The 13054-nt window shown below is 29.5% G+C and overlaps 1 protein-coding gene across 1 annotated transcript; it reads left to right on the top strand.

Moving 5' to 3' along the window:
* The first annotated feature begins 4153 nt into the window (after window positions 1-4153).
* On the top strand, window positions 4154-6715 carry LOC105133710 (uncharacterized). The gene is made up of 2 exons (XM_011037794.1): window positions 4154-4777; window positions 6354-6715. Exons 1-2 carry the CDS (start codon window positions 4405-4407, stop codon window positions 6368-6370), a joined length of 390 nt encoding a protein of 129 aa, XP_011036096.1. The 5' UTR covers window positions 4154-4404; the 3' UTR covers window positions 6371-6715.
* Window positions 6716-13054: the final 6339 nt, after the last annotated feature.

Genomic DNA, 13054 nt, shown 5'->3' with positions numbered 1-13054 from the left:
TTTAAAACAAAGAAAAAATAAAAAAAATACTTTTTTCAAAAACATTTTTAAAATGTAAAAACAAATAAGTTTTAATCAACCTTCCTACATATTACTTTGGGGTTAATTTAATTCAGATGGGATATATACATAGTTTCTCTCTTATAAATTTGATTTTTTTTATTTCTAAATCATATTTATTTTTATATTTATATAAAGGCGGAGTTGCTGGCTATGTTGGAAGAAATTAAAATTTTGTTTTAATTTTTCACAAAGATTGATGTTGAATTTAGAGGCTTTTTTCATTTTTAAATTTATTGGCCTTTGAAAGGAGAAATGTTATCCGTATCAATTCCCCTTATTTCAACAATGAGATTGTTGAGATGCATCTTTCAGTGAATAATCAGTTTGCAACATTTTAAATTGTCACCAGCTTATTTTTCCTTTCTAATTTCTCTTATTTTCTTTTATATGAACGGGATTTTTCTCATCTTTTTGTTTATTTTCTGCAAAAAGGGTCTGATTCTTGCAAATATGATTTACAGGTATAATTCTCTTAGTACTGTATGTGGGTTCTGCATCTCCAGTTATTAGATATTATATCCTTTAAATTAATATTTTGAAATTTTATCTTATTATTTAAAGGGATTTGACATTTTTCGACAATGCTGGACGGTTGAAATCTTCTACCATTAATTTATGATAGAAAAGACTCATAGTTATGCCCCCGATTTGTAAAAAATCTCGATTAAGAGAAAGTCCAAAAAGCTTTATTTGTCATTCATGAAAGTTCTATGAAGAGCTTTTACCAAGTCTTTTTTATTTAATATACATATTTATATAAAGACTAATTTGTTTGGTATGAATCTCATATCAATAAAATTACTTTTTTTAAATAGCCCGAACAGGAAAAAAAACCTGTCGAGCAGCTCGTGCAGCAACAAAGGTGACTCAAATGATAACAAATTATTTTTTAAAAAACAAATTGTGTACCATCAACTGCTGTATATAATACTTAGATTCAAATCGAGAGACCACAAATCAAGTATATGCAATAATTTCATTTTGTTGAGACATCTTTGTCTCATAATTCATGCCTAACTCGTTTATTCTTTTTATGATAAAGACCTCCTCTTTTTTTTTCTATTGGCATACGCACACACACCCACGTGATTTGGCGGGGAACATTTTTCATTTCTTTCTCGATGATGATGACGGCGATAGGCAAGGCCGTGCGTTTCTTGGTTGGTCTACCGGAATTTTTAAATATTCCATCTTAAGCATGCTGCAACCGTTTCTTTTTTCTTTTTCCTTTTCTTTTTATATAATTACACGAGATAACTTTAAAAATTGATGTAGTGGGTGACGTGGGACAGTAATATCATGAAGAAAACTTTGCTGATAGAAGGGTGTCTGAGATAATGGTAATGATAGAGTTTAATAGTGTTTGTCTTTTAAAGTATTTTTTAATTTATTTCTAATATTAATACATTAAAAAAATAAAATAAAAATTAAAAAATAATTTAAAGTAAAAAATTCAGATTTTAATAAAAAAAAAAAGTAAAAAATTCAGATTTTAATAAAAAAAACAAATTGAAATTCACTCCCAAAACACAGTAAAAAAAGCTACATAATTAATAACAGGGAGAACATGTTTGTTACCTGAGAACAAGCGAGTGCCCTCGGCTACTCGTGGAATTGTACTTTCCCCGTCTCATTCTCATTGGTGATAAATTGGAATTAAAACTTTCAACATGTATCTTATCTTGTATGAACTCAGAAAACTAATTATAATGAATTATGAAATTGACGTAAGATTCTGAAGTTCAAGCACAACAAAATCCTACAAAGCCATGCTTGTTATCGCGTGTTAACAGCAAACAAAACTACAATAAAGCAGCCTTGAATTAATGTACTAATGTATTCATTCAAGCTACGTTTTTTTTTACGACTAGTCATAAAAAAAATTATCTTGTAGTCAATGCATCAGCCTGAACGTGAATTTACTATTTAAAGCTCGAGAAGAAGTATATTTTACGTGTAATATATTCTTTTAAAAAAATATTACTACACTATTAATATAAAAAATACAATTTTATACGTGCAACCGGCACACTATTATCTAATCAAAAGGGTCCTGCATGTTTTTATATTTTTTTTAAAAAAATTAATTTTTATTTAATTTTTTTTTGTTTTAAATTAATATTTTTTTGGTATTTTTAAATAATTTTAATGTGTTGATATTAAAAATAATTTTTTAAAAAATAAAAAAATATTATTTTAATATATTTATAAATAAAAAATATTTTAAAAAATAACCACAATCTTATTTTTAAACAAGTAATGTTTATTTCCCGACATCTCCAATTTATCTCCATGGTATTTAATATTCCATGGAATGTATAGGAATTAAAAGATATAGATTGCAACAGAAATATATATTTAATAAAAATATATACGGGTAGTCGAGGGGGTGGTAGGAAAAGAAGTTGCAACTTTAACATTTACATGTTAATATCCAGGCTCTATCCGCAAAAAAGAAATGAGATTCCCTTGACCAGTTGCGTGTTAAGCGATTGCCATTCCAGCAGTTACATTATAAAGAAAGAAGATAGCTTCCCCTCCTGAAGATCAGCCGGCTATCCAATTCTGGGTTGGCTACCCGGTTTTCATCCCTTACCCGGTATACGTTGAAAAATGAAAAATCTTATTAAAATATTGTATTATAATAATTTATCTTACCACTCATTGTTTATCAAAAATAAAATAAATATTATTCACTTAGTAGTGATTACTAATTACCATTTAGATTTATACGCCATTGAAATTATGTTTCAAATAACATTTTATAAAAAAATTATAATTTTTTATTTAATTAGATAGTTTTAATATAATAATATAAAAAATATTTTTTTTAAAATATAAAAATATTATTTTGATGTATTTTTAAATTAAAAATATTTTAAAGGCATTCATTACCGAACTTCCAAACTCCTTTTTATTAAATAAATTATAAAAAAATATTTTATCTTTTTATAATTTAATAATTTAAAATATTTTAAATAAAAAATATTTTAAAAACTAGAATAATCATATTAACAAACAATTTAATAAAAAGATATTAATTCTATAATAATTGAAAAATAGTTTGGAAAACCGTGAGATTCCGGTCAAAGCATTTTTAAGACGGCAACTTATTAAGTATCACGGGAAAAAACAAATCTACATAATTAGTTATTTCTGTGTCGTGCACTTGTACTCTACTGATCCGCGACAAGTAACTGAAACCAAATCCGGGAACTTACCCACGCGCTGTAACAATGGCACAATAGTAGCTCGAGGTCGTGAATACCCTTTCTAGATAACGTCCCGCGTCATCTGACTCCATGTACGTTTCCTCCAATCCAATCCACATAGCGTGGTACACACCTCCTTCACCAGCGTGTAGCCATGTCACTCTCGTGTCATCTTTGAATGAATAATTGGAATCTTACCCACGCGCTGTAACAGTGCACAATAGTAACACGAGGTCGTGAATATCTTTCTTGATAACGTCCCCCGTCATCTGACTCCACGTAAGCTGCCTCCAACCCAATCCACATAGCGTGGTATACACCTCCTTCACCAGCGTGTAGCCCTGTCACTCTCTTGTCATCCTTGAATGAATAATAGGATTACTTACGAAGCAGTCCTTGACCCTCCAGTATGATTGCAATTTGAGTTGATTGGATTGAGTTTTTATTTGGTTTTTATTACATTTTAAGTTTTTAATTGATTTTAGTGTATTAATGTTAAAAATAAATTTTAAAATATAAAAAATATTATGTAAAATTAAAAGACTGATATGCAAGGAATTAAAAAAATCAATACTTGTCATAATCAAAGTTTTAATTAATGATGAATCTAAAAGAAATAAAAAAGTACGTGATAAAGCAGGATTCCTTCATGGACAAAGCAACCCAATCCACAAAGAAAAGGGATAAAGTACACGTATACATCACCTTCCAAGCCTCTAAATTATCTCTGAATCCAAACTCTTGCACTGAGAATTTCTTCAAACAAAATTGCTAACATCCACACTGTATTTAACAGTTCCATCCATCGCCGCGTCCAACACTTACCTCTATTCACTTCCATGCAAGAATTTCCCGAGAAACAAACAAGTCTTTGCTTACTATAACTCACCCTCAGCTGTTACAAGAAAAAAAAAAAAGTTATGAAAATTCTCTGATAAGCGTTTCTCCAGTAGATAAAAGTTTCTGTGTTTATCCACTTGTCTCGATTTTAGCAAAATCACGCCCAGCATTAAAATCTATTCAACTTCCAACGTCTTCAAGTCAGATAATTAGCAAGGTCGTCAACTTTTCAAGATTTCTGGTGGTATTATTTTCTTTAAAAATAAAATAAAATCAAGAAACGGAAAATATGATGCGAAGGCAGAATCAAGACCAACAATCTCGCGTGTTTGAAGAGCTATCAACGTTAGTATTAAATCTCCTCCGTTCACCAACGCCTCTCTCGTTTTCCGATCAAATTCCGATGCCCACCACGCCGGTGAGGAGGAGGTTGCCGGAGATAACGCCAGCGGGATTTGCGTCGTTGCTGTTAGGGATGTCGTTGACTTTGATGTTATGTGGATCGGTGACGTTTTTTATTGGGTTTCTGTTGATGCCCTGGGTTCTTGGATTGGTCATGGTGTTTTATGTTGCCGGGATTGTCTCAACTATCTCCATGCTGGGCCGCTCTCTTCTTTGTTACGCCACGGCTCCTCCCTCTTCTCCTCGAAAGGAGATTCCTGGTAATTACTCGAGAATTCCCTGTTTTGTTCTGTTTACTCTGTTATGCTTCGTGTGCTCTTTTTTTTTTTTTGTCTGTTTATGCATTAATTTCATGAAATCTTTTCAAGGGTATCCTTGCTGGTATTTTTTTGGATCTCTCTTTTTCTTTGTCTCTGTTTGTTTTCTATGTAAGGCTGTGATTGATGAAGAGAGAGGGTGTCTAGAATATTCACCTGTAAAACTCATGTAGCTCGGCCTTGCTATTTTGGACTTGAATATGTGTTGGTTGGCGGAGGTTGGGAAGTTTTTGACGATCATGAAGATTGATAAATTGAACATGGATGTGCCATCTTCTGCAGATTTTTATCTATAATATTTATGCTGATTGAATTATTAAAACCCAAAGAGAGACATTTTTTTTTAAAAAAAGAATATAATCCTTTACACCCTTGCCTATATTTTGATCAATAAGGTCGAACTATCCATATTTCTTTGGAGTTCTGTTTTGGGATTTTTGAAACGATAAAAGATGTTTTCGTGGATACAGCCAATTCCCCTCTTTCTTTCCGTTTTTTCAACTATAGTCTCACACGCGGCTGAAGCTTAGATTGACAGGATTTCTTGAACTGATTCTCTAAAGCACATTATCATTTTGTATCATGTAACATTGCATCCCATTTATCTGTCAATTCTGGTAAACCTGCTTTCTTGATGCCTGCCTTGCAATCTTCCATTTAATACGTTGCTGCTATTTGGAACTCAACGTTGGAATGCTGGCTAGATGCTAAAGAATATATACTATACAAGGAGTGAGGTTTAAGTTAATTTAGGGCGATTGTTATTTTGGGATTATGGTCATGGAGGCAAAGAGTGAATTTTCTTTAATATCATAAATATGTCTTCTGCCAGTTGTTTGAATCTCATCTTGGAAATATAATTTGGATCTTTCAAATGCAAAGAGACTGTGATATCCCTTTTCTGACCTTTTCACTGCTTATATATATACTTTTCTATTGTTTGAATACCAAATTTCAAGTTGCTGAAGAATTTGCAGTCCTATTTGTCTAGTCCTGTTAACAGAAGACAATGTTTTATTTGTAGTTGGGTGTAGTTAAGGCGTGAAAATCTGTACTGATTAGCCTTCAAGGCACCTCCAAATCTGTAATTGGTAGAGTTTGTTAGGCGATGGTTATTTTGTCTTGTAAATGGAAAAAACTGAAGCTTGTGTTACTCTTCTAACAAGGCAAGTAAAATTGAGATGCGTTTGCATGGTGTTGCACTTTGTTCACACTTTCATACTGTATGAGGATATATTTAGTGCAAAATAAATCCAGGAAAATTCAGAAGTGCTAGGAACAATTAAACATATTTGACAAGTATTTTAGTGGCATCAGTCATCCTGCCTTTTCTGCAATAACACAGAACTATAGGAAGCTGTATTAACATACGTATGGCATGTTCTCTATCGATCCATTTCTCTCTACTTTTGTTTCCGTTCGTGTTATTATACTTTCCTTTGGTGAACGCCTATATATATATATATATATATATATGTTGATTTGTTAATTCTTTTTTCCTCGTTTCTTGTGACCGCAGCATGGAAACTTTTGTGAATGCAATGTGGTTCAGAGAGTCGAACTGTGTACGGGATTATTGAGTAGCACTAATGTTGCAGTGAGTGATGTTGCAACTACAGACACGGGAATATGAGATTTCCCAGCTTTTTCAAGAATTGATGCAGGAACCGTGGATACCTGTCTTTCCTGATGGCTTAAACTTGTGGATATGGCTTCTTTTATCAAGTAGAAATGGTGAACATTGAAGATTATAACAACTAGTGTGTAATGAGTTTTTACTCATGGGAAGAAATGGGAGGATTGTTCTTAGGGTATTTCTGAAATTTAATTCCCATCTGTTCAACAATACATCAGCATTACGATATTACCTTATTTCATCTTTCATTCTTTGTCTTATGGCCATATTTAATTCTGACGAGGAAGTAGAGACGGAGATATACTGAATGAGGTTTTTACTTGTTTGTATCTAACAAGGAGAAGAGTTGAGATTTCACATGAGCGGTTTCATTTTTCATTTGTTTATTGTTTGATGAAATTTTGAATGCAGCCGTATTTACCATGGTTTAGTTAGATGCTGAATCCTTGTGCTCAACTGAGGATGGAGGAGATGAGTTTTTTTTTTTTTTTTTATATATATATATATATATAATAAGGTGCCTGTAATATTAACATTGGGAGTTGTTGACTACCCGTTTTTTTACTTAAAAAATGTATTAAAATAATTTTATTATTTTTTTAAAAATATTTTTTATATCAATACATTAAAATAATTTTAAAATAACAAAAATAATTTAAAATTAAAAAAATATATTTTCATGAAACGAAAAGCAATTTGTAAGGCAATTTGCATATTCTGCAAAGCAACCAAGCCTGGCATAAACAGAGAGTTAGTGCTCTATTCTGCTAGGGTTCTTTTTATTTTATCAGGAAAACTGAAGGTAGCAAAGTATATCTTGAAATCGAGAGAATTTATAGCAAATTACATTTCAGATTTTTAATTGCTGTATTTGTTGCTTCATGGCAGAAACAGATGTCCGCATCAGCCCACTTGATAGAAGAGACAATCCAAAGGGATAAGGTCAGCTGTGCCTCTGGCCTAGGCCCCTTGGAGCAGGGGATGAAGCCGACAGCTTGCTCCGTTCAATTCGATCAGAGCATATGGTTGCTCTTTGTGAACTCAGATCAAAGCTTGGAAATATGGAATGGAACCTTCTGCAAAATAATAAATATCACTCCCCTGGCTAAGGGTGATCACAGTTCTCCCTTATCTTATTATTGTTGAGTTTTTTGGATTCTAATAAAAACTAAATAAATAAAATAACATTCATAAATTTTTTTTAAAAAAAATATCATAATTTAAAATTACAAGTTATATTTTTAAAAGGATTGTGTGGTTAGTATATTTATTATTTGTGATTATTTGGTGCTATTAATCTTATCCGCTCAAGATTTTTTCAATCATATTAATAATATTGTCATTGCAGCTTTGATGTTTCTCTAGTATTTTTCTCTTTATTTTTTTAGTTTTTTTTAACTCTATTCTTTTATTTTTATAATTTGTGAAGAGATAGAAAAAAAAATTAAAAAATAAAATAAAATAATCCTGAAAGCACATAAAAGTTTTAATAACAATACTATTAATACTATTGGAATGATCTAAACAAGATAAACTCAATAACATTAAAAAAGATCTCAAATGATTAATACAATAAATAATACGAGCTATCCAAAAATATCATCCCTAATGTAAACCCCTCCAATCAATGTTGGTTGCTTTTTTGATTTTATTGGGTTCATCATGTTGAAGTTTTTTTAACTATATTGGTGTGATTATAATTAGAGTTTGATGTATTTTTAGAATTATTTTTTTTATATATAAATTTTGTATTCCATAATTTTTCAATATGAGAAAGTTGTAAATAATATACGTGACTCACAAATGACTAAATATTAAATTTTACTTTTAAAATTTTAGTATATTTCTAAATATCTTTTGCCTTGTATTATTTTATTAATTTTTTTTACTGAATCCCAGAAAAACTCCTTGTTGTTAGTTGCTTGGATTAAAAATAGGTTGAACTTTCTCCCCACTGTTTTTTTCTCATCGTTTTATGAAAAAAAGCTTCAAACTTCAGGATACGATGATTTCAAAGCCATTTACTGCGAAGAGAATTGAAGTATAAGATGACAAGCTTCTCATAAGTTCTGGTAACGTTTTTGTCTCTTTTTGCAAAGGAAGTGACACAAGTGTGGATCATCTATCACATGAACGGTGGGATTCAGTGTTTATCCTGCGTCAACGGTCAATTTCGGCGGCGCTTTCACCACCGACAGTAACCATTGGTTTAGAGTCCTCGTCCCCGGCGCTACTGCTGGCCCAAACTTCATGACAGATGATACTTCTGTACTGCTTTCTCTCTCTCTCTCTCTCTAAGAGGGAGGTATTATTCTAATTCATCATTTATTTGTTTATTCTTGTAAAATATTAAGAAGTCCATGAATTGGAGTTCAACTGTTGTGCTATGAGGTGGGCATATTTTCATTATAGGTTACATTTATATTATTATTGAACTCGAATTTAGTAAGTTCTTTTTCTTTTTCCTGAGAAAATAGTAAATTGCGTTCTACTATTTCATTGCGGTTCAAAAAATTCATTACTTTATTCAATCCTTTTTTTTCTCAAGATTTTAGGCATCTTTCAAACTGTACTGCTTTCAAATTAAAATTAAAATTAAAAATAAAAATAAATCTAAAACTTATGTTGTATTATAGCCTGTGAGAAGAAAGATGAATTGTAATAATATTTATCTTTTTATCTAGTCTTTTAATTTCTTTCTACTTTATTTGTCAAATTTTTTTAATTTTTTCTTTTCATATTATATTGACTGAGAAAAGTACAATCATACTTATTAAAACATAAAAAAGTTAATTTATCAAAATTTTGACAATCTCCTCTAAAATTATAAATCTTAAATTATTGACAATAACCTATTAGATTTTTAATTCATATTTTTCATTCAAGATCTAATCATTTTAGATCTTAACCTTATCAATGGTTCTTATTATTTCACCTAAATTCTCAAGAAAATATTTGTGACAATCATATATCCTAAGGAGATTATAAATCAAACATTTGCATAAAATTATAAAAACATCTTTACATTCATATATCAAAAGGAAAAGTTTATCATAGTTATTACAAGCAAGTCCAAAATAATACATGTGATTTCAAAATTATGATAACAAAAGTGAAATGAGATATAACTATTCCTGAGGTGAATAAGATGATCTTGAAAAACACAATATAAATATTACAATAAATAAAGTAATCATAAACAATAATGAGTACATTTAAAATTATATCGATATACAATCATTTGATTATAATCTAATATTAAAATATTAGTCTTAAATAATAATCTATTTAATTTATATATATATTTTAAATTCTCAAATTAACCTTAATTATTTAGGGTTGAAAATGTTTCTCGTGACTTTTTTATTAATCATTAACATCCTTTTTCTTTATTTTACAAGATATTAAAATATTAGTCTTAAATAATAATCCATTTAATTTATATATATTTTTTAAATTCTCAAATCAACCTTAATCATTTAGGGTTGAAAATGTTTCTCATGACTTTTTTATTAATCACTAACATCCTTTTTCTTTATTTTACAAGAGTCCATCAAAATATGCTAATAGTAGGTCATTAGTATTGATTTATAATCAATTCTTAGCTTCCTTGAATACCCAAAACTAATAAATTAGGTTTTTTTTTTGTTATCCCAATTCTTAGGATTATATTGATGGTAATAAATATACTAGCATTATTAATCTTTATTATCCAACATCAACTAATTAGAGTCGGCAAACAATGCCAATAACAATATAATCAATTGATATCATTAGTTATCATAGTGTGGAATAGCTAATTAATCTTTTTACAGGTATCTAAGTTTGTCATCTAAAAATATCGATGTCAAGAAATCTCTTGACATTGTTAGCCACCAACTACGAGTAGCTAATCAAGTTCCACACCAATGTTGATATCAATGTAACCCATTAAAATCATTAGCTATCCAACTTGATTTATATAATCAAATTTTATGTAAATACCGATATTAATTTAACTCATCGATATTATTATCTATCCAAACCAGAAATAACTAGCCATGTTCTTTTAAATGCTTTAATTTTTCCTTTTTTTAATATCAATATCAAAGGTCCTTTATCATCATTAGCCTCCAATTAGGAGTAGCTAATCAAGTTTTTCATCCATATATTTCTTTTCTTCTATTATTCATTTATTTACTTATTCTCCATAATAATATCGTGCATGAGAGAATAAAATTCAACAATAATAATAAAAACATAACTTAACAATTTTAAAGGGATTAGGTATCTATCTGTTGTGTTTAAAGTCTCCTTTTGGCTTAAGTGAATGGCTTAGTTGTCAAGGTACATGTAATATTCCACATTGGTAGGTGAGAACTGAGGGGACGGTTTTATATGAGCATTCTCACTTTGACTAGTAGGACGTGTTTTAAGGCCATGCGTGGCTGCCAAGAACAAATTTGTAAGGCCTATGGGCCAAAACGAACAATACCTTGTGAGTGTAGTGGGGTATTATAGTACCCTTTGCAAATCAATTTATCCATTAATCAACACTACTCTTTGAAATTTAGAAACAACCATTTCTCTTTCTTCTTTTTTTCTTTCTTTTATTCTTACTTTTAACATATTTCATGATAATTCTCCATATCAATTTAAATCTATCCTTCACATATTAAACCCTCAAAATCTTTCGTTAATAACTTTTTTCTCAATACATCTTCATAAAAGCATGCCATATAAATAATAAAAATCAATTCCTATCTTTTTAGTCAATAATTTCTCAAATTGAATAAAATTCTTAATTCATTAAAAGCTCATCACCATTACAAGAAATAACATCAATCATCCATATATCATTGTAATATATACATCATTCATAACATAATTATAATATAATTTTATTAAAGTTATCATAAACATTTCACTATTTATCTTTTACCCATGGCCAACCATCTAAGACCTCTTTAGCCCCTTAATTTCTTCATCAATTCATCATAGTTTCCTTCATTTCATAACCTATAACATTCCTAAATGCTCATTTTCAAAGAAATTTCCCCCCCCTCAAATTCACATCAAGAACTATAAATCAATTTTTTATAATCTTAATGAAAATCAAGCAATTTCATTCAAATTAACATAAATAAGCTCTAAACATCCTACCAAATCATAAATTAAATTTTTAACGCTCATCAACTTAAGTTTTCCCAAATCTCCTTTTTCCGCCCCTATTTTCTTTTCTCTCTCTTCTAATTTCTCTCTCTCCTTTTTCCGCCCCTATTTTCTTTTCTTTCTCTTCTAATTTCTCTCCTCAAACCATTCTTAATGTTAGTGTTATTACGTTTAATCCTTCATCAAAACTTGTTCTATCACTCAATTTCATATTTTCTTGAGCATTTAGCATGAGAAAATTTTAAAAAATTCAAACTTTCCTCCCCTCTTTTTATAGCTATCCTGCCAGTCCATTTAGAATTTAAAAGAGAGTGAAATTTTTACTTGATTATAATTTTACCCTAAAATTATTCTAAATTATCATTTTAGCTTTTCTCTTAAACTTCCTTTATTATTTAATATCATTAATTAAACTAACTTAGTCTGAATCTCTCTCTCTATATTTTTTTTAACCTTTAAAACAATCTTTCGTATCATCATCATCATCAGATTCACGAGGCTTACAAAATAGATTATAATGGAAAGTATAATTCACATGCGTTTTAAATTTTTTTAGACCCATATAATAAAGAGGCAACTTATACACCTCAATAAAAAGGTATTTGTAAAAGAAAGAATCATATTATTATAGATATGGTATAAAGACTTTTGATAACGAGTGACCTACCAAAAATATTATTAGCTTGAAGCAATAAATTGGAGCATTCATATTTTGAATGGAAGACCGACACTTGTTAAAAATAAGATATTAGAGAAAGTTTAGGATGGACAAAGACTAATGGTAAATCATCTTAGAATTTTTTTAATGCATTACCTGTGTCCATATTCCAGACTAAAAGAGGAAAAAAATTAATGATCAATGTGAAAATCACATTTTTCTTGGTATTAATAATTATTCAAAAACTTATAAACTGTACAATCTTAACACCAAAAAAATTGTTATTAGTCACAATGTTATTTTTTATAAAGCTAAATTATGGACATAGAGTAATAATGGTGTTGAACAAAATATTCTAATGGATTAAGGTGGAGATAACGATGAGAAAAGGGAAAAGTTTATTGATGATGTACCATAACTAGTGGATGATTAGAGCACACTTAATGATTAACAATCACAACGTGTTAGAAAAAGGTCTATATGGATGAGTGATTATAAGGTAACTAAAATCAATCAATATGATGATCTACTTACTCATTTTACTCTATTCTCATATTATGATTCTATGATTTTCAAATATGCTATAAAACATTCAAAGTCAGAAAAGACTATGGATATTGAAATTGATGTCATTGAAAGAAATACTTGGGAACTAATAAAGCTTCCAGAAGGATAAAATAACATTGACGTAAAATAAATATAAAAGACAAAGTTGAAGAAGAGCGGTGAAGTTGAAAAATATAAAGCATGCCTAGTACCTGAAGGTTACAATGAA

This window comes from Populus euphratica, unplaced genomic scaffold, assembly GCF_000495115.2.
Source record: "Populus euphratica unplaced genomic scaffold, PopEup_1.0 scaffold37.1, whole genome shotgun sequence".
In the NCBI taxonomy this organism is placed as follows: Eukaryota; Viridiplantae; Streptophyta; class Magnoliopsida; order Malpighiales; family Salicaceae; genus Populus; species Populus euphratica.
Note: the sequence above shows the minus strand (reverse complement) of the source record. Positions and strands in the feature narration are given on the sequence as shown.